The sequence below is a fragment of the Panthera pardus genome, unplaced genomic scaffold (genome assembly GCF_024362965.1).
Source record: "Panthera pardus isolate Hobbes unplaced genomic scaffold, ASM2436296v1 HiC_scaffold_26, whole genome shotgun sequence".
Taxonomy (NCBI): domain Eukaryota; kingdom Metazoa; phylum Chordata; class Mammalia; order Carnivora; family Felidae; genus Panthera; species Panthera pardus.
This window is the reverse complement of record NW_026526832.1, coordinates 3,294,619-3,317,105: the sequence shown is the minus strand read 5'-3', so window position 1 is coordinate 3,317,105 and position 22,487 is coordinate 3,294,619. Positions and strand designations below refer to the sequence as shown.

At 44.6% G+C, this 22,487-nt stretch overlaps 2 protein-coding genes across 8 annotated transcripts in view; both read left to right on the top strand.

Moving 5' to 3' along the window:
• IL36G (interleukin 36 gamma) overlaps positions 1–4,467 on the top strand; it is a 157,105-nt gene extending 152,638 nt beyond the window's left edge. For all 5 annotated transcript variants that reach the window (XM_019444847.2, XM_019444873.2, XM_053890943.1 and 2 more), the window contains 2 exons: positions 48–187; positions 3,113–4,467. In XM_019444847.2, coding sequence (XP_019300392.2) covers positions 48–187; positions 3,113–3,322 — 350 coding nt within the window. In that variant the 3' untranslated portion in view covers positions 3,323–4,467. The remainder of the gene's footprint in view (positions 1–47; positions 188–3,112) is intronic.
• LOC109264556 (interleukin-36 beta-like) lies at positions 169–18,957 on the top strand. Of its 3 annotated transcripts, none has more exons than XM_019444911.2 (5): positions 169–187; positions 13,799–13,886; positions 14,440–14,547; positions 17,398–17,537; positions 18,331–18,957. In XM_019444911.2, the coding sequence occupies exons 2-5, from the start codon at positions 13,871–13,873 to the stop codon at positions 18,541–18,543; spliced, it is 477 nt and encodes a 158-aa protein (XP_019300456.1). In that variant the 5' UTR covers positions 169–187; positions 13,799–13,870; the 3' UTR covers positions 18,544–18,957. The 3 variants fall into 3 exon arrangements, with proteins under 3 accessions (XP_019300456.1, XP_019300439.1, XP_019300449.1); XM_019444894.2 differs by lacking the exon at positions 169–187 and adding an exon at positions 10,108–12,870 and having other exon boundaries at positions 13,854–13,886; XM_019444904.2 differs by lacking the exon at positions 169–187 and adding an exon at positions 10,108–12,870.
• Positions 18,958–22,487: the final 3,530 nt, after the last annotated feature.

Sequence of the window (22,487 nt, the reverse complement as noted above, 5' to 3'; positions counted from 1 at the left end):
TGATTTCAAGAGGAAACTGACACTATCTTCCCTTTTGTCCTTCTTAGTCACTGTCACTGTTGTCCCGTGCAAGTATCCAGAGTATCTTGAGCAAGGCAGAGGGATTCCCATTTATATGGGAATAGAGAATCCAGAAATGTGTCTGTCTTGTGAGGACATAGGAGGGCAGCCCACATTGCAACTGAAGGTGAGTAAGAAAAATAATGTTATTAAAAATACCAGTTTCTTTCTTCCTTCCTCCCTTCCCTCCTTCTTTTCTCCCTTCCTTCCTCCCTTTCTCCCTCCTTCCCTCCCTTCCTTCCTTCCTTCCTTCCTTCCTTCCTTCCTTCCTTCCTTCCTTCCTTTTCCTTTCTTTCTTTCTTTCTTTCTTTCTTTCTTTCTTTCTTTCTTTCTTTCTTTCAGAGAGAGCAGGGAAGGGCAGAGAGAGAGAGGGAGAGAAAATCCCAAGCATGCTCCATGCTGCAGTGAGGAGCCTGACATGGGGCTCTCCACCTCATGAGCCATGAGATCATGACCTAAGCCAAAATCAAGAGTGAGACCACTCAACCAACTGAGCCACCCAGGTGCCCCAAAAGGCCAGTTTCTTTTATGAGATATTTATTTGGTAGATAATCTAGTTTTAGAAGTAAAGAAAGAAATATTCTCCGTTCTTAAACATATTTATTCCTAGATATTTTTGAGTTATCTGCATGCAGTTGCGTTATCCTGAACATCACTAGTTGAGGATCTTTGTCTTGTATTTTAAGATATTGTCTACCATTGTTTCAAGTATATTCTCTCCTTCATTCTGGCTTCTCTTTCCTTCCTTTTGGAATGCCTATTCCTTAGTCATTGGAACATCTAGATCTCTCTTCAGTATCTCATCTTATTTTCCATACTTTCTATCCTTTCACTGTTTTGTTTTTTTCTTGTTGCACCCTGGGAGAATATCTTGGTTTAATCTTCCAGGTCACGATTACATTTTAAGTTTATCCTGTCTGCTTACTTATTCTCCTATTCAGTTTTCTGAGATTTCAATCTTTCCTCTTGTTCCTTAAACTTCAGTTTAGTTCAACTCAATTTCATTTCATCCAGTCCAATTAGCTGAGTAAATGTGTAGGTTTTTAGTGGCACAGCACCGTTGTGGCCATTTGAGATACATTGGTGCCCAGAATGGCACAGAGCCCTGCCCTCAGAGGGTGTGGATTCTAGCGGGAGGAGAGAAGTGGTAGACAGTAAGTGTAATAGGTAAGCCTGTGGTGTCTTTAAGGGTGTTATGTCCCGTGGGAAAGCACAGTTAGAGCAGGCTAAAGAGACTGGCCGTGCCAGCCCAGGTGGAGTTGGGCTGCCGTAGAAAATAGTGCAGTCGGCATCATAAGATCTTAGCAGACAGTAGAAGGCAAGAAGAGAGTTAGCCAACAGGTGTGAGTGGGAGCAAGTTCAAGAATTAGCAGGGAGAACAGTGTGACAGGAGTGAACTAAGTGGGGAGGAGTTCAGAGAGATAAAAAGGCAGGACACAAAGGGCCTTGCCGGCATTTGTAAGGACTTTGCCTTTCCATCTGAGTAAGATGGGGCATTATTAGAATGTTTTGAGTAGAAGAGTCCCATGCATGAACATAGGTTTGAAAAGAATTATTTTGGCTGCCAGTTGAAAGCAGACTGGGGGGGGGGGGCAGGGTAAAAGTCCTGTGGGGGGACTTCGAGGTGATCTAGGGGAGATTTGATGGACGTGGACAAGTGGGTAGCAGTGGAGGTAGGCAGAAGCCAGTCAGACTCTGAAAATATTTTATTTAAATTGAGGCAAGAGGACTTGCTGACAGAGTGAATGCTGGGTGTGATGAAAGAGGACTGAAAATTACGTTTTCACCTATGTCCTGTCTGCTAAGCCACCCTTCTACTGAGATTTTGTCTACTGTGGTTTTCGATGGATTGAGAATTGACCGTTTCATTCTGCCACATGTGGGTTCTTAGGGACCCTGGTGCCAGCAGTGTTGTTGCAGTGCTGGAGGTGAACGCCCAGACCGAGGGGTTTAAGAGTGGGACAGGAGGAGAGAAACTAGAGACAGCCTATATAGACAACTGTTACAGAGAGTTTTCTGCAAAAGGGGAGTTGGGAAAGGTGGTGGGCAAGCGAGATCATTATTTAAGAGGTAGAATGGCAGCAAATGTGCTAATGGAAACGGCGGAGAGAACGCAAACATGAATGGCCTGAAGAGGAACAGGAGTAAGCTGGGGAGGGCAGCTAGGGACTTGCCGCCCAGTCCTTCCCAGGCGGGAGGTTGAAAAGGAGGATGGAGGAGGTGGTGTCAGAGTTTGAAATGAGCAAGGGTCTTTTTATTTATTAAACAGCCAACACATCTCTATTGAATTTCTGTGTGTTGGGATATACAGTGATGAACAAGTCTAGCAATAATTATATGATTGATGGATATTCTAAGTTCAGATGGTAATGAGATAGGGAGGAGGTCCAAATGTGGACAAATTATGGACCATCCCTGTGTAGTGTCTCTCTGGAGATCTTGTGTGTGCATAATTTTGTTAAAAATACTTATTTTACTTCAATGCACAGTATATAAATACACAAAATGTACTTCTACATATGATATAGAAAGCATTTTCTGATTGCTCTATTTACTTGGTTTGTTTGTTTAACACAAATCCTTTGGTTTGTTAGACCCTCTTGTGTCTTTTTTGTGGCACTGACATTCCTCGAGTGTTGGCAGCTGGTCAGAGGCTAATACTGGAACTTTTGTTAGAAGACTAGTTTTGCGAGGTGGCGGCCCTCAACTGTTGCGGCTTTGGTAGGGGAGGTCCTTGGTTTATTGCTGCAGATCTGCAGCTCCTTCTTTTCCCCCCATCAGCCTCTTGTGTGAGATGAGTTCCAATGCATTGTTGGAGTGTGCCCACTTGTTCATTAACCTTTCTTTGTGCCATTCCTACTCCATCTCTGGATTTGAGGAAAGGGGCCGGGAAGGTGAGAATCCATGCTCACTCTGCTGCTCCTTTGAAATGTGTTTTCATAGAGGGATAAGGCTTTCTCTAACTTTGGAACATTTATTGATTGTGCACAAGTAACTCTGAACCGCTAACAGCCTCTGCTTCTCCTGCTGGGCGTTCTCTGTCACGTTTCAGGAGGAGGAGATACTGGATCTGTACAACGAAGTCACGCCCGTGGAGCCCTTCCTCTTCTACCACTCAAAAGATGGCAGGACCTCCACCTTCGAGTCCGTGGCCTTCCCTGGCTGGTTCATCGCCTCCTCTGAGATCCGCCATCCCCTCTTCCTCACTTCAGACCTGGGGGGAAAGAACAATGTTAACTTCAATTTAAGTATCAATGCTTGACCTCAGCCTGGAGGGGGCAGCTTGGTCAGAGGTCTTTGTTAAATTTCCTAGTTCCCAGCATGCTTTCATTTATATTCTCTCTGTGTCATTTCACATCAGTGCTGAGAGGTGGGCAGGACCTTGTTATCATCACACTTTGTGAATGACTTCAGGGCAGCCGAGGCATAGAATGTGAGCTCAGACACGGGGCGAGGGGTCACGTAAAGTTCTCCTCTCAAGCTGAAGTTGTCCATCCCACAGCCATCTGTACGAGGGTGTCTGGACCCCAAGACAGTGCCTTCTCTGTGGGTGGATACAGAGAAGCGTCAGAGCTCATGATCTGGTGACTAGTGTGGAACTGATTCGTTTTGTTTTCTTTCCTATTTAGATTACATTTTCCATATGCTTTGTATGTTGCCAGTATATTTCACGTTGTATAATGTATCCTTTTAAGGGTTAAGGAACGTTTAAAGGTAAATAATTCTTAACAATAGTTAAACTATTTTTTTCCTAATTCTAATATGTAAACATAAAGCCAAATATAAACTTCATGTGTTTACATAACAGAAAAGCTAAAACTAAGCTGTAAAATGAAGTAGAAAAACGTAGTAAACTGAAATTAGCGAGAGTAATTGAATGAGGATAGCTCACTGGGGTTTCACCGGGGAAAGAAGGACCCCTATCAGTGGTGAAAGTCCAGGGTGGAGATAATGCATGTAAAAGAACACTACTATATGACTACTTTCTGTACAGTCTCACAGCCTTGATTTCTTTGCCTCTTCTAGACTTTTCCTTTTAGGCATCCACAAGATCTCTTTAAAAATAGCAGTAAAGGTGATGACAGAGCCTAAGGCAGGGCAAACTACAAGCTAGCACACTGCCCCCACTCCCCCAGGTGGCATATGTGGGATATTCCTCAGGCACTGCTGGCTGCCCAGGGACAAAGGAGAGGAAATAAACAAGTAGCTAACTGATAGAGATCACAGTCATGCAGGACCAGAGTCTCCCTCAGTTCACAAATATCTTAGTAAATTTCAAGAAAAAGTCAATCTTATCAAATAGCCTAATCTCCAGAAACCTGTAGAATCAGTTTGCTGGAGCCCCAACATCACCCTTCCATAGTGATATAGGGAACAAAGGCAAGAAGGAAATGGCAGGTAAAATTAAGTGCCTGCGGCCCGTATAACCCGTATAACCTGCGGCCCATTGACAAATGCTTGAGGCAAATACAGAGTACCAAGTTTCTCCAGGAACCCCCTACCGTCCTAATGTTAATGCCTTACTAGAGGAAAACCAACCTTAGCTTGATAATAGCAAGGCCTCAGGTATCTTAGGAGTCCTCTTTAGCATATCAAAGTCCCTCTGGAGGCCTTCCTTTTGTCTTTACCTCCCCCCGAGCCATAGTGTATAACCAGTCATTGTTCACAACCACAGTGCAGCTCTTCCTGCCCGCAGGTCCTGTCCGCCTGCTTTAATATCACCTTTTTGCACCAAAGATGTCATCAAGAATTCTTTCTTGGCCGTCAGCTCCAAACCCCACGAACCCCACCATCACCCCAAAACTTCATCAAAGGTGCCTTTTCTTGGAACAGAGAGCCTAGCTTTCCCACCGGTCATGCTTCAGATGATGTGTTCTGATGAAATTAAATCACTGTGGGTATAATTGTAGAAAGATGTAGCTACATCTGGTTCTGTATATAACAGATTTCTTATTTTGACTCTGATACTACAGACACAGAAAGTTCTGTTTGCTTAAATACAATTTCCAAAATAGCGCCAGTCACTTACTTTTTTTTTTTTTTCTCTTCCTACTTTTGGACAATCAGACCACATACTCTACTAAGCAGCCAGTAAGCAATCAGTAAGCCCCGATTTAATGCAACATCTCTTGATTCTTTGAAGTTTTCTTCCTCAATTAAATATAGTTTTAGCATTGCAGTTTTATTAAAAAACAGCATTAAAATGGGCACTGAGATAATTAGTTCTGGGATATTAAATAGGAGAATTGGTTATTGAATATTTACTACTATACTCACTGCTCATAAATGGTGATAGCTTCTTATATCTGACCATTTACATTGTTACACTGTCAGTTGTTACATCTGCCAATTGGGATCCAATAACACATTTGCTTGTGACGTGATTATGGTCTGAGTGTTACAGCACCTCCATCCTCCTACAGGCTGTGTGGTGATTCCATTGTCCCATCTCTTTACCATGAAAACTGCATACAGGTGCTGTGACACTTTGGATTGTCACTTAGCACAGATTTGAGCTCAAACAAAAGCTCAAATATGAGTCCTGGTGTCATGTAACTGGTTATCCTGATGGTACAGAAGAGGTTCTGATAACATATTTAGAGTGTAATCAAAATGAAAACATAGTAATCTCTAGCTTGTGGAGCTGGAGAGCAGACCTGCAGAGGACCCTCCGCTTATCCATCACGTTTGTGAAAGACCACAGCATAGAAATCATAGAAAGGACCCTATGAGTAACAACGTCCTCATTTTCAGGTGAACACCTGTTTTTCACACATCTGAATATCCAATTGCTCTTGCATTTGGGTGGGTTCTGTGAGCTCCAGGCCAACACTCACTGAAGGATTTGGTTCTTTTGCATCTTTGGTATGAAGGGCTTGATGCCCTGTGTTGGGGGAGGTCATTGAGAGGATGTGACCACCAGCTGACCCATGAGCTGGACCCTGGCAGCTGGAGGCTCCTCACCCCCTCTCCTGTCCTTGCAATGTGTGCTCTGGGTGCCTTCCTGGCTCCCAGAAGGTGCCCCCAAGGACATAGCCTTGAGGCAGTGTAGTGATGTGATGTTGAGACATCTGGACGGTACCTGTGGCTGAACCCACTTAAAGCTTCTATATAAATTTTTAATATTCTAGTGGGTGGGTATGGAAATGTACTCGTCTTACAGCTGCCCCCAAACAAGCATCATATATAAATTCCCTTGCTTATTAAACTTGCCACCTACAGATCTGGGGTGAATTATTTCTTTCTTTGGTCTCAATCCTGACCTACCCATATGAGGACTGGTTTCAGATTACACGGGGAAGCTCCTGAGAAGGTGTAATCTAAGAGATTACACTGAGAGAGGGGGGATTTTGGATTCCGGGAAGGAATTTAGAACCTTGCCACCAAAATCACAATTGCAGTGAAAACAGTTGAGTGGGATGTTTTTCTGCTGAGCTGCTTTGGGTCTTGTATCTTCCGGCACCAGGATGGCTGAAGGGCAAAGACCACTTCCTGAAGCTGGACTTGAAGATACTCTCCCTGAACTCACAAACAACTGGGCACAGGGACTAAAGATGCTGTCTCCGGGACACTGAGAACAGTGGCTGTAATTAATAATCCTCATGTCAATAAAACATTGCTTTTTATTTCTCAGCCTTTAAAGAGTTGTTTAAAAGAAGATTCTTACCAAAGCAATACATGTCTATGATTGAAAGCAATATCCTGCCCCAATCATATTTCCATGAGGCAACTGCTAAGTCTTTTTCAGCTCTTTTTCCTCCATGTGTCTAGGTATATGTTTTTACTCCTATTTCTTGAATTACCAACTTTAGACATTATCTTTTCTTTTTTTTAAAAAGTTTTTATTTAATTATGAGAGAGAGAGAGTGAGCACAAGTGGGAGAAGAGCAGAGAGAGAGAGGGAGACACAGAATCTGAAGCAGGCTCCAGGCTCTGAGCTCTCAGCACAGAGCCTGCTGCAGGGTTTGAACCCGCGAACTGAGAGATCATGACCTGAGCCAAAATCGGATGCTCAACTGACTGAGCCACCCAGGTGCCTGAGACATTATCTTTTTTACCAGACAGATGGCATTTGCATCCCTACTATACAAAAATCATGTGCTCTTTATCTATTTGCTAAAGTTAATAGAAGTAGTAAGTCAAACAAAATATATTTATAGAGAGTTAGATAAACTTTGGGTGGTCCTGTCAGACAATGCTCTGGTATGACATTGGAAAGGCACACAATAATCCTTTCGCCTTTTTCAGAATTTGGATAACTTCTCTGAATGATATCATTTTCCTTCAGCCTTTTCTTTTTAGGGGTAAGGAATGCGGGGGGAGGTACATGGGGTGGAAGTGACTTGCAGTGACCATTAGTAGTAGGTTTGGGAATGTGATCCTCTTGATTTCAATTTCCATCTCCTGGTGTTGGGGTGTTAGGAAGCACTGTTTGAGAAATTAGCAACAATTACCCAAAGCAAGACAGCAGAGTAAAGTATGATCCCCCTTGTTCCCATCATTGGGGCTGTCTAGCAGGGTGTCAGCAGATGACCCACCCAGGGTGGAACATTCCTGGCCACCTAAACATTGTTATGTAATGGTGTAAATGCTGAAATATATTGTGTATCTATATTTCTCAAACTTGAAGTAATATCAGAATCATCTGGGGTCTGAACTACAAGCTCAGGTGTTTGGGCTCACTCTGGACCCAGTAAATTAAAACCTATTCCCTGCATAATTCCTACTTAGTAGGTTTAGAGCAGCGCTGAAGAATCAATATTTTACTAATGACCTTAGGGAATAGAATGCACTCCCACTGTTCACATGCCCACAGGGCAGCTGAAGACAAAGCCTGGCTAAGGTCAACTAGCAGAGTGATTTTATTTGCTTGGGTAGCCAGTGACTCTTCTGTGGTTGATGCCTTCTGGTGGACATTAACAAAAAATACAAACATCTTCGCATTTTGTGCGCATTCCCATATGTCCATCCACATGTCTTTACTCCATATCTCCTTATCTTTTAGTCTTCTGATCAGTGAGTGGGCATTGACCACTGCCCAAGAATCTATATGTATTGTCCTTTTGGGACATTGTTTTTTTGTTTCGTTTTTTTGGGACATTTTGTATTTTGTTTTGTTGTCTACTTGTGTGTTCTTGCAGTTCACTGAATTTCTTTAACAGGGTTATTCAGAGTTCTTTGTCAGACCATTTTTCTCCATTTCTTTAGGGTCAGTCATTGGAACTATATTAACTTTCCTTGGCGATATCATGTTTCCTTGATTATTTGTGATCCTTGTGGCCTTTATTGGTGTCTGTGCATTTAAGGAAGTAGGCACTTCTTTCAGTCTTGGCAGGCTGGCTTTGGAAGGGAAAGCCCTATACCAGGCAGCTTGTCCAAAGATTCTGCGTGGGCTTGTTCTGAAGTCCTCAGACAGGCAGGTCTGGTGCCTGGATCAGCAGGTGGGCAGACCTGGTGCTTGGGTCCATAGGGGCCGGTCTGGTGTCTGGGTTCACTGGGACAGGCCCAGTGCCTGTCTGTGGTGGTGGGCCTGGGACCCGGGTCTATGTGGATGGGCCTGGTGTCTGGGTCCACAGGAGCTGGCCTGGAAGCTGAGACATGGAGGCCACCCTAGCAGTTGGGCAAGCCTGAGCCTGGGGCCATGGGAGTCAGCCTGTAGCCTGTAGCTGCAGGGGCCATGAAGGACCACTCGAATCCACGGGGGCTGGCTTGGAGGCTAGGGCCCAGGGAAATGTCTGGAGACTGGAGCTCTAGGATCCAACCTGGTGCCGGGGTGGGCTGGGAGCCTGCATCCATGGGAGCCCATGTGGAGCGTAGGTTTATGGGGGAGGAGCCTGTCTAAAGCCTGAGGCAATGGGGCTGGCCTGGTGCTAGGGTGAACAGGTGGCCTGGACCCACAGGAGACTGCCTGGACCTTGGCCAATGGTAGCAGCATGGCACGGGGGCAGGCCAGGACCCTCCTTCCATGGGAACTTATTTGGGGTCTAGGTTTGTGAAGGCTGGCCTGGGTGCTGGGGCAGGCTGGTAGCCTGGGTCCATGAGAGTGAGCCTGATACTAGAGAGGGCCAGGAGTCTGGATTTGCAGGAAGTTGCCTGGAGCCTGGGTTTGTGGGGGGTCTTCCCAGTGCTGGAGTGGACTGGTAGCCTGGGTTTGTTGGAGCCCACCAGAAATCTGGGGCATGGTAACTGGCCTGGTGCCAGAGTAGGCCAAGAGCCTCAGGCCACAGAAGTCAGTCTGGTGCTGGTGTGGGCTGGTGGTGGAGTCTGCTGTGAAGTCAGTTCCTTACTTCACTCTTCTCCTGTGAACTGGATGTCTCTCTCCATGCTGGGATACTCTGGCTTGGGGGATGGGTGATGGGAGTAATATGAAATTATATTTCCTACCCTTTTTTCAATGTATCTTTTCTTATTTCTATGCTCCACCCAGGTGCTGTCATCCCTCACCTGAAATTCTTAACTCTTGTGAAGGTATTTTTGTGTATGGATAATTGTTCAAATTGATGTTTCTGGGAGGCAAAGAGTGCTAGAAATTCCTATACCCTCAGCTTGCTTTACTCTCTAATTCTCTCCTCTGCTGTGTGTTGTCTGTTGCCAAATACAAATTTTGGTTTATTTTAATTTTATTTGTTGTATTATATTGTTCTAGAGATGCTGTTTAATGCTTCCAAATCTGCCACTTTTCATAGTTTGCTATTCTAGGAAAACATCCATGTTTGTCATTTGCTTCTTAAATATGGTTAGGATAGTTGTTTTAAGCTCTGTGTATAATAATTATAAAACCAGATGTCTGTGTATGTTCCTACTATCTTGCTTTGTCTATTTTTTTGGTTCTTGTTCTTGTGATCTTGTTTACTTATATGCCTGGTGATCTTCAACTCTTTGTGGCTTGTTGCCTTTGTAAAATTATTTAAGTGGCTCTGCCCTCCTCTAGATGGGTTTTCTCTTTTTGTTTCTGGTGGAAAGCATTTGGCCTACATTAAACCAAATGCGGTTTGAGAGTTCCTGGCTCAATCAAACTGTGAGTACTCAAAGGGAAAATCCTCATGGCCACAGCCTTCCAGGAATTACTTCTTTTCTTTATATCTTTCCTTCACCCACTTTGTTCAGTGCCAAGACCATCTACTTCATGGGTTCCAGAGATTGGGTGAATCTAGATCTGGTTTGCTTGCCTAGTCCTAGGCAGCCCCTGAGTCCTGATCTCTCTCTCTCTCTCTCTCTCTCTCTCTCTCTCTCTCTCTCGTGCTGGTGTGACTAGAGTATGGCATGGGTGCATGCTATAGCAGCACAGAACATATCGTGGCTTTAAGGCTCCTTTATTTCAGATCCTGATTCTATATGTCTGGGATAAAGCCTGAGATTCTGCATTTCTGACAAGCTGCCAGATGATGCCAATGCTGCTGGTCCACAGATCATACTTTGAACATCAGGGATTTATAGAACAAGGACTCTTTCATTTAATAACTTGGCAATATGTGAACAATAGTCAAATTGAGTGATGGGAATTGTGCTATATAAATTGGGAGAGATTTATGGAACCGAGGGGACTATGTTAGACCGTGACCTGACTAGTGAAGGATAGATATGGATGGACAAGGGAATGAAATCCTAATTCAGATCCAGTTCGGGCTACTTGAAGAGAGAAGAAAGGCTATATCTCTAGATTTTATTCATATGGAGTTCTTTTTTTTACAGGGAAAGAGGTTTCCTTCACATATTTTGACCCAGTGGCCCTTCTCAGGATCACCCACCACCTTGGTGGTAAAGGATGCACCTCCATTCTAGGGAGACATAAGTTGAGGTCTTGTATTATCTGGTATCACCAAAGCCCCATCACCTCAACTAATGGCACTGTGGACTAAGTGCCTAGGCTACATGGAGCTCCATGTATTTATAGGATGAAATAATGAATCTGAAAGGCTCCACATCTTATTAGCTGTGGTCCTGAATGAATTTGCATTAGTATATGCAACATCCATATCAATGTGTCCTGAATGTTTGCTTCTTTGTACCTTATGGCAGGACATTGAGATCCTCTCCTCAAGATATCCAAGTGGGTCCAGTCCTATATAAGGAATATGGGGGTGATGTCATAGGCTCTGGACTTTCTTCTTTGAGCATGGAAATCAACTCATGCTAATGGATACCTGGGGAAACTCCTCTTCATAGCCGCAGATTGATTTTGAATCCTAGTTTTGACTCAGACATACCTACTGCACATTTGAGTATGAGTGCTTCATGATTCCACACTCTTGAGGGAATGGCTATGGAGCTACTCAGGACAAGATCATAACGACCTTTATATCCCACTGTGCAGTGAGAATCCCTTGGAAGACTATATAGTGTGAACTTGAGAGTGTCTTTATGTGTTAGGTAGGCTGATAAGGTAGCACAAATGTCAAGAGCTAGGATGATCTACTGGTAGTCAAAGCAAAAAGGCTGGTAGAGACAAATAGGCTGATCTGGGGTCTAGTGACAGACATAGGAGACTCAATAGGCCAGTTGCTACAGGAAGGTGTCATGTACTGGGGACTTTGCATACTGTTCTTTAACCAATACAATAATCCAGCAAGGTACAATGCATTCATATAACAGTCATCTTGGGATCAGAGATGTGAAAGGATTGTGCCAAGGACACAAGTCCAAAAGTTGCAAAGCCTAATTATGAACATACATCTTTTGAATACGAGTCTCTGGCTCTTGAATACTAAACTACTGTCTTAGTCTGTTTTCTCCCTGAGAAACCCTAGCATTGTTTCAGAAGCTGGGGAGGCTAAGATATTAACCCACCAGTCCCTTCCCCCGTTGGCTGAGGTTGCTATTGAAATAAATACCCTTGAGTTGTGAAGCAGACAGGTGCTAGAAACTGCCACAGTGATGGTGAACTCAGTTGGGCTGAAGGGATTGGGGCAGGGTATCTACAACATCGTCTAAGCTTTCCTTCAGGGAAAACCTAACGTGTGTTCCTAATGTGTGTTTGCTAGATTAGAGCACTGGAGCATCTGGGAGGCGTACTCCCTGCCCCACTAATCTAGGTCAGTGACCTATAGTCCATGATGGGCAGGGTGCCCAGGAGCTGGCCTTGCCCAGGGGAGGCTCCCTTGAGTGGAGAAGCAGCATGCATACAGGCTCTGAAAAGCTAGAGAAGCATACACTGGGGTGTTTTTACCTGGTCTGAGATTGGTAGAGAATATGGTGATTGTGAACCAGGAGTGGTTGCAAGCTACACAGGTCTTAGGGGACCCATTCCTTCCTTAGTCTACTTCCTACCTTGAACCTAATGGGGGCTTCCACTCCTAGGAATAACATTCCAGTGTGTCATTTTGTGGCAAAAGAATCCAGTCATCAGCCCTGGGGCAGTCCCATAATGTTTCTTCCCTCAAATTCAGTGTTGATGACTATATTTCCTGGTTGTTGCTCTTAAGAGCTTACTTAGCATGCCCTACTTTTTCAGGGTGAATGGGCAAGTCACAGTCATACTTGGTTGACATTTACATAAAGACTCACTGAATCTCTGCACCAGGAACCAGAAAATATTCAGCGTCAGGCAGTCCCAACCCAAGTGAGGTAGAACCTCCTTCCTTCCCTGTGTGTATAAAAAGCTTGGCACCTGTTGGATTCAGTCAGAGCACCTAAGTCCGGAAGAAGCCATAGCCCATAATAACAGATTACAGGTGTAGTCTGAAGCCATGAAACCTGCTGATCTTTGATCTTCTCTTGCTTCTGGGGAGTCCTAGACAGCTTTCCAGAGCCCTTGGATGCAGCTAGAACCTTTACTTTGGATCCAGGGTAAAAAGCATCTCTTGGACAAAGGTAATTTGAGCTCAGAAGCCATGTGTCTAAGCTTTCCTTTGGGGAAGACCTAATGTGCATCTACTAGCTCAGAGTACTGGAGCATCTGGTAGGTAGATTCCCCTCCCTGCTAATCTAGGGCAGTGATCATGATGGACTTCTTTCACTGCTGTCCTTGGGGAGCCTTGGGGGACCTTGGTGGAAGGCACAGGATACTGGAGGAGCTAGGGCTACTTCCAAGAGTACAGGTGATGATTTGCTTACTTCCTGTCCATGGATAACTATTGAATCAGGCACTGAGGATCCTGAGGCAGGGAGGGATATGAACAACTGGCTCTCACTGTGGGGGAGCTTGTGGCCTTCTTAGGGAACTGTGCTGGTGCCCTAACCAGAAGCCCAGGGACAGATGACTCCTGACAATCAAAATGCCTAATGGAACTTGTGGATGTCCGTGTGCAAGATCCTTAGGGATGCCTCTTTGGATGAAGAATGGGGGAAGATGGGGGTCAGAGAGGCCGATTTTCTGACAGTTATTTAGTAGCCAGGATAAGTGACTTGAAGACAGGATAAGTGGTGACTCACTAGATATGTGGGAGGCTAGAATGGAGATAGATGCACACTCTCCTCTCCCTTCCTTTAAATCCAGAGACTTGGTGCACTGAACAGTGCCTGAGGTGGTGCTCTGGAACCTCCTAACAATCACAGACGTGATGGATGGAGGGCATCCCAAGGCCACTGTAGTCTGAAGAACCAGGACTACCAGTCATGATAGAGATGGGAGTTTCCATTTGGGGTTTTCTGGCCTTGGAAAACCCCCTCCTTAGTCTCAGATGTGCATCTGGGACAGGAGCTTGGAGGCAGCTTTCTTAGAAGAATTTTTACACAAAATTCTGGGGTTGGGAAGGGGAGAGAACTGGATGACATGTTTTCTTCTTCCCTTTTCCACAAGACCTGCTGCTGACAACCTCCTCTCCATCATCTGATTTACCTTGTCTTCTTCACAGGAAGCTCTGAAGCCAACATGGCCACCCCCCAAGGTGAGTGGTGAATCACAAACCAGCTTGGAAATATCTCCATCCTGCCTCACCAAAGATAATACAGTACAAGGGCCCCTATCATTTACTTAGCTACAGATGCATTTGCTCTTGCTAATATACTCAGATCATAAAACGTGCATTTGAAAATCTCAGAGCATTTAGATCTTTTCTTATTATGTATATTTGGAATTTATTTACTTTGTTAAACAGCATAAAGAAAAAAACAAGAAATGATGACAAACTTAAATATTTTTGGCTTTGTTACTACCCAGAGAGTATAAATTAGAAACAGACAAGTCACTGATATCCCTAGAAAAAAGACAAACCTTGAAAATCTCTTGGGGAGTATAAATGCAGGTAGATTCTTATAGATGCTTTGATCCACAAACCAGCTCCTGGCTTATTTCCCCTCCCTTTCTCCTTATAGCCACTCTTTCTCCGAGCAGTGAGCCTACCCCTAAGGATTCAGAAGTCACTATGACCAGGATGCAGCTAGAGTCCTGAAGTTTATAATAACCTTATATGTGTTTTGTGCTTTTCTGTCTTCTGGCAGCGGTAGACTATTCCAGAATCTTTGGTGTTCATGATTCTCTACAGATGGTGTGGGTCCTGAATGGAAATTCTTTAATAACAACTCCTTTTAACAACAATGTCAGCCCTGGTGAGTGACAATCAAAGCCACTTTTTCTTCTTAAAGGGGCACCAGTTCCACTGGAGATGGGGCTGAGCTTGCATGAGCTTACATGCCTTCGGCCTGTCCTGCTTCTGGGACCAATGTCCACAGGAAGGGCAAGCAAGGACAAGATGGTTCCCTTCCACAGAGGAAACCCTGCACCTAGAAATGAGGGGATGAGGGGTTGGCAGCCCTTCTTACCAAGAGAAAATGTCTTCAGATAAGGAGGGACTGTCCACTCAAACAGTATTTGACCTTCTTATTGGAGTTTTTCTCCTTTAAATTTCAACCATTACTACCTATGTCCTCAGAATCAAACTTGATCATCTTTCCACTATACACTTTCCTAATTCGGTGTCCTCTCTTCTAATATTGGGGATATTCCTTCCTCCCATCAAAAGTCAATCTATCTCAGCTTCTTTCCCTCTTCTAGGACTTCAATGTTTGATTTAATTCTTCTCTTCCCTGTATATTCCACCTTTGTCTTTCTACTGGATCCTTTCCATCACTGGTATATGTGCTCTAATATAATATTGCTAAGTTTAATAGAAATTCCACCTTCTCTTGATCCCCACATTCCATTCCTACTTCCACTCTTTTTTCCCATATGCTAGTCTCAATACAGTTCTATGTACCAGTCATAGCCAAACTTCATGGAAGAGCTGGCTACCTAACTTGTCTCTACTTCACCTTCTGCTCATGTTTGCATCAAACAACATGACTTCCGAACTGTTCTCTCAAGTTCCTCTTCCCAAGGTCACCAGATACACTCTCTGTCCTCACATTATTTGGTTCCTCAGCTGCAGTCAGCATAATTGGTAATTCTTTCTTTCTTGAACACCCTCCATCTTCTCCTTCTGTAGGAACATTCCCTTGTGGTTCACTGGCTTCTCTTTGGCATTCTCCTTTCTGACTCGACTTTTTCTGTACAATCTACAAATACTGGAGGGCCTCAGATCTCAGTCTGCAATCATTATGCAACCCCACTGAAGGGATTGGGAGCTGGTCTCTTGGATTTATGGATCCAATGCCTCTATCACTCTGGCATTTATGCTTCCCACCAGAAGACCCTCTGAAAAATTCACCCATGTCCTCTTGATATCCTCTCAGACATCTCTAACTTCATCTATCCCAAGCAGAACTATGGATCTGACCTCTCAAAACTGCTGATCAGCCCAGTCTTCCCTATCTCCATTAGTGGCACTACCATTACCTGTTTCCTCCAGCGAGAAATGCAAGAGACATCCGTGATTCAATCTCTGTCCAGTCCAACAGCAAAGACTGATGAGTCTGTGTGCAAAATATGACTTATTTCTAAGATAATATCATGTCTCACCTGGACCACTGCCATTGTCTCCTCACTGCCCTCCTTCCCACCTCATTTGTGTAGCCTCTCATCCACTCTCTACAAAGCATTAAGAGTGACCCTTTGGGGGCGCCTGGGTGGCGCAGTCGGTTAAGCGTCCGACTTCAGCCAGGTCATGATCTCGCGGTCCGTGAGTTCGAGCCCCGCGTCAGGCTCTGGGCTGACGGCTCGGAGCCTGGAGCCTGTTTCCGATTCTGTGTCTCCCTCTCTCTCTGCCCCTCCCCCGTTCATGCTCTGTCTCTCTCTGTCCCAAAAATAAATTAAAAAAAAAAAAAAAAAAAAAAAAAAAGAGTGACCCTTTGGACTATGTTAATTGAACAGTGTCTTTCCTATGTGTTTGTGTTTTAGGGGTGGGAAGTGGGGGCTAGTGGGGACACCTCAGGGACACCAGTCTTCTTTCAAAGCTACACAGGGGCCTTTACCCATCCTTTCTCCATAACACTCTCCCTCCAGACCCCCTCCATCATCCTATTCCCATGTCTTCGTATACTAGTTTCCTCTTAACTTTCAGATCTTTGTTTGCATTTTACCTCTACAGAAAGGTCTTTCTTGACTCTTCTATGTAAATTTGGTCTCCTACTGTCTCAGGCTTTGGTTCTTCCCTCAAAGCAGATCTTGCAATTTATTGTGGTTCTGTCATTTCTCTGCTTACATCTTTTGGTCTCATCTTCCATAGGGGGAATGACAATGTCTCTCTTATCCTCATCTAAATCTCTGTGTGCTCACATGCATCCTTGTCCCGAGTCGGCATTCAATAAAGAATGTTGACTGGAGAATTCTCAGCCCGCTGCCCAGAAGGATAGAAGCAGAACACCTAGACTCCTGGGCTAAATTAGTTGGGAATTAAATTTAGCTGATAGTAACAGGAAACACACATAACTGGGACTTAACTAAGAAGTTTACTTTAAAAAAAAAAGTTTATTTCTTTCTCATGAAAAAGAAGCCTGAGCAGGCAGGCTGAGGTTGGTATGGTGGCACTGTGATGCTCCCATGGTCCAAGGATTCTAGCTTTCTGCTTTACCAAGTTCAAGTTCTCCTCAACCATCATCCACATATTTGAGGCAGGCAGTAAGAAGACACAACGTGTAAGAAAGGAGCTTCTCCCAGATGAGTCAACTCCTTTTAAAGAACATTCTTAGAAGCCCCACACAACACTTCCATGTTTATCTAGTGGGCTACAAGTTCAGCATATGATAAAATTTAGCTGCAAATGTGGTGGGGAATTTTATTTTTATTTTGGGGATGCAGTGTGCCCTGGTAACATCTGGGGTTCTGATATTAAGTAAGTGAAAGAAATGGGCTTCAGATAATGATGTAGGGTCTCAGCTACATGATGAATGGGAAGAGGCTTCTGGGGGAGTCCTGGCTGCTCAGTGTCCCCCTCACTGGGAGGAGGAATGTCAGGTCAGAAGGACTGTCCTTTCTGCTCCCTGGAGCCTGATACCTGTTTCCATTTTTCCTTGTGTTTCCAGTCAGTCTTGATTTAATGACATGTATGGACAAAGAATTCCATGATGCAGGAAAAGGCAATCCAGTTTACTTGGGAATCAAGAACAACCGTCTTTGTCTTTTCTGTGGAGAAGTTCAGGGCCAGCCAACTTTACAGCTTAAGGTGAGTGGTTGTACAGCTAATGAGAGAAGCACTGTGAGATGTACTTTTTATTTCATTTAACATATCACTGAAGAAAAAATAACATTTTTTCAATCCTGGATTGTTCAATTCTTGGCTGTCCCCCAAGTCAATAAATGCTGCTTTTGGCGTGGGTGTAACACTCATTTTAATGTGAAAACATTCTCCAAAAACCAGAGAATACACCCACGAGAATGCTTCAGAAAGGCCAAAGAATGGTGGTTTCTCCATTCTCAGTTTTCTTTAACTACCTCCCAGAAATCCCCCACGATGCTGGGCTGCTCGCACTTAAACAAAGGCCACTCTATGACAGAGGAGACAAGGGGGAGATTGTTAGTCTGGATTTTGTGGATTATATGCCTATGGTTCCTGTCCTGAAGGTAGCATTTATAGTTATGAAGCAAATCTTTTTGGTTATGATGAAAGCTTTAAGATCTAAACCCACTCGGAGGCTGGGAATCTTGTGAGACGCCCACACCTGTGGGTGGGTGTCCACCAAGAGCACCCACAAAAGAGACTTAAACCTCTCTCTGTTCTCAGGGAAGACAGTGCTGTCTCAGAGAATCAGAAGCGCCTTGTATCATGGGATCCTGGGGTAGAGCCAACCTATTAGGAGCCAGTGGGTTGCCTCTTCTGACACCTTGTGTCCTTTCATCTGGTTGTGTCCCTGGCCCCTGGCCCTCCCTTTGGGGAAAGTGGTCACTCTCAAGGGCTATGTTAGTTTAGACCCCTTCTCTCAGTAATCCTCTCTAATAAACCTTTTTCCTAATCCTAGGAGAAAAATATCATGGATGTACACAACAAGAAGAAAGCACAGAAGCCTTTTCTCTTTTTCCATAATAAGGAGGGCTCCACCTCCACTTTTCAGTCCGTCTCCTACCCTGACTGGTTCATAGCGACTTCCAAAATAGCAGGACAGCCTGTCATTCTCACCAAAGAGAGGGGCAAAAATTACATCACTAACTTCTATCTAGAGCCTCAGGACTAAATTCAGCCTGGGCTGTGGGTAACTGATTCCAGGAAAGAGGATCAAGCAATCAGAGAATCTTCCATTCGGAGACATAGTAGGTCATCTTCATAGACCAACATGCACTGATGCCCATCCATAGCCCCCCCTCATTCTCGTCACCCAAAACTACCTTTTCCTCTAGACGGCCATTTGTGCACCATGTTTCCTCATATGAACATCACCCCAGTATGAAACCTGAATCACTTTTTATTCTTTCCTGATCTTGTCCCACTATCCACTTAGTTGCCAAGTCCAGTTAAGTCAACATCCCAGATGCTTCTTACGCACACCCCTCTCTATTCCTATTCCTTCTGACAACCTATGGCCTAGAGATGTGAGCTCCAAGCATTTTTGTTCATACAACCCTATCAATAAAAGAGTATTATTTGTTAATTCTCTGCATGTATTATGATATGTATTCCCAAAGATGAATCTAAAGTTTCTATTTAAGTAATCTTTACACCCCATGTGGGACTTGAACTCATGACCCTGAGATCAAAAGTCACGTATTCTTCAAACTGAGCCAGCCAGGCCCCCCACCAAAGAGGAATCTAAGGATAAATGTGAAATACAAATGAATGGGAAGCTGTGAGCTGTGTATTTATGATGTAGCCACTTTTCTGTGTGTACGTATGTATGCTTCCATTAAAAGTTCGCTTTTAAAAAGAAAACAGATAAAGGTGAAATAAAAAATTTAAATGTCTTGATCATCATAACAGATTCATAATATCATTAGTTAATAATTTGACATGTAATACATACTTTGATTAAGAGTAATTATTTACCGTAGTGAATTTAAATCAACCGGTATTTCAAAGATTCACTTAAGGGTGCCTGGGTGGCTCAGTTAAGTGTCTGACTCTTGGTTTTGGTCATGATCTCACAGTTCATGAGTTCTAGCCCTGTGTCGGGCTATGCTCTAGCAGTGCAGAGCCTGCTTGGGATTCTGTCTCCCTCTCTCTCTGCGTCTCCCCCGCTTGCTCTCTGTCTTTCTCTCAAAGACAAACAAACAAACAAACAAAACCAAAAAACAAACTGCCCATGGTTCTGAGCTAATCCTTGAATCCCCTCTTACATCCTGGTGGCATGCCTCGTACTCCAGTCATTGCTGTGCAACCAGCTCGGAGAAGGTATAAATAACCTGACAGCATGTTATCTCAGCTACACCAAGCATCTGTCTCTCTCTGCTTGGAGGCTCCTAGGACACCCTGGGGAAAGACTTGTAGGAGCCCACTTGGCACTCACACATGTACACGCTCGGAAGTAAGAGGGAGCAGCCCCATGAGGAACCCTTGACCGTCGTGGGGACGGGGTGGGAGTAGATGGGAACATGCTACTCGCTGTGACCATTCAAGTGTACAATTCTGAGATGCATTCTACCTGCACAGTACCTCGGAGGGTCCCAGTAGGATTGAATCATTGTCAACCATGGCAGTGCTGAGCTCAAGAACATAGCCTTGCATTGGCTTGCCTCATTTCCCTGCTTCAGTTTCTTCAGGCCCCAATCCTGTTCCCTGGGGTCACTTCTCATTATCGGAATGCAAGCCCTTGTCTCAGGTGCTTCTTTCTGGTGTAAACCCAGGGTAAGGCAGATTCGGTCAAGGCGAGCTTCTTTCGTTTACCAGCTACTCCCAACGCATTGGATTTCTTCCCTCCATGCCTCTGTGCGTGCTTTTGCAAACATCGCAAACACTGTCATCTCTGTGTATCTTATCCGCCCCTTATGTCTTCCTAACATCCTACATCTGTCTAAAGTGTTCAGAAGCCACTCCTCATCCTTCCAACGAAATACAACATCTTCTCTTTTCTGAGGTCTATAGCACTTTACCTTATCCTGGGACATTTCTTTTGTTAGACTCATGCTGGAGTTTTTTTTCCTTGTCTTGGCCTCTTTGCTCTCTTTTCAACCAAATTCTAGGTACATTAGAAGGCAGAGATTGTATCTTTGATAACCCTATACTCCTTGGCTGCCAGATCTTGCCCCCTACATGGCAGTTGTTGAAACAAATGAATTCTCACTGCATGTACTAGCATCCTCCATTGATACTCAAGTGTGTCAGAGTGGAGTCTGCTCGATCAAGGCAGAGACAGCCCTAACTGCAATAAGGGCACAAGGAACATGAAAGCTCCTCAGAGAAGGTGGGGAAGGACAGCACAGAAAGGCTGACTAGGGGCCTCCCTGTCTCAACTTTTCCTCCTCCTGTGCCAGTCTGACCTTGGGGGACTGCAATGATGTCAGGATATCCTCTCAGGAGAGGGTGGATATAGAAACAAAGCACAGCCCAGAGCTTCCCAGAGAGCCTCCAGCCAATGCCCATTGGCATCTTCTTGGATTTTGTCCAAACCCTCACCAACGTACATTCACGCACTCATAAACCATTTGGGGGCACAGGAAAAGGACACCAGGGGAATCCAGTGTTTTGGTTTTTTTCTCTGACAAGGTCAGGACGCAGCACCAGATGACCCCAGGGATGACTATGAGAGACTTGTGGCAGCAATGAAATGGACATATAGTAAGCAAGTTTTCTGAGAAGGGTGATGCGAGTAATATGAGTTCTGTAGGTAGCTGAATGTGTAGAAAGAATAGTAGATAGTGATGAAACAAAAACAATGTAACCCTAGGCTGTGCTTGTAAATATTAGCTTCTCAGAAATCCCAAGAGCACTGGACATGAGCAGGGGGTAGATGGCCAGCCCGCCTACACTCTTCTCTCTAAAAGAGGAGGTGAGGAAGTGGTGGTGGTGAAGGAGGAGGAGGGGGAGGGGGAGAAGAAGAAGGAGGAGGAGGGGGAGGAGGAGGAGGAGGAACCATAGAAGGAGCCAAGAGGTATTCTCAGATATTTTACTGGCTCTCTTAGTTCCAGGGAGGTTTTAGTCTATTTGGGCTACTGTAACAAAATTCCATAGACTAGGAGCCTTAACAAACATGATGTCTCGCAGCTCTGGAGGCTGGAAGTCTGATATGAGGGTGCCAGCACAGTCAGGTGAGGGCCCTTGGCAGGTTGCAGACTTCTCATTGTGTCCTCACATGGTAGAAGGGGAGAGGAAGGTCTCCTAGGCCTCTCTTAAATGGCTATTGGTCTCATTCATGAGGGCGCTGCCCTCATGATCTAATCACCTCCCAAATGCCCCACCTCTTAATCTGATCACACTGGGCATTAGGATTACACCATAGGAATTTTGAAGGACTCAGACATGCCTATTCCCACACCCATCTTTTCCTTCTCAGTTACTCAAGACAGAAACCTAGGAGCCATCCTTGATTCCTCCTTTCCTTGGAACCCTACCTCTAATTCATGAAGTCTGTCTCCAAAGAAGGCTGCCTTCAAAAGACATCTCCAGTACACCCATCTCTCTTCAACTTCTCTGCCACTCACCACTCCATACCAAGTAGCAGCGATAGCTCACTGGTGTTATAAATCAGACTCCTGACTCGTGAGTTCCGTCTGCTCCTCCCTCTGCCCATTCAGTCTGGTCTCCACAAGCTGGACAGGGTTATCTCCATAAATGGAAATCTAAGCTATGTAGTTTCAATGTTTACCCCTTCAATGCTTCCATTTGCACTTATAAGGAAATGCAAATTCCCTACCATATTTTCAGGGTTGCCTGGATGGCCTGACCCCCATGTCCAACCCCTCTTCCAGGTAATTCTCTTTCCATCTCTATTCTCAGTCATGCCAATCTTTCAGTTCCTTGAACCTGCCAAATTCTTTACAGCCTCAGGACCTTTGCATATGATGTGCTCATGCACATCCCTATACCTGTATCGTTTTACTCTGATTCTCTGCCTTTCTGGCTCCTTCAAGTCACTTCTTTATATGTCACCTTCTCAGAGAAGCCTTCCTTGACCACCATGTCTGAAGTAAGCCCCTTCTTCTACCTCCTGAATTTTCTATCTCTCGTTTTTGACTGTTTATCCTTCAC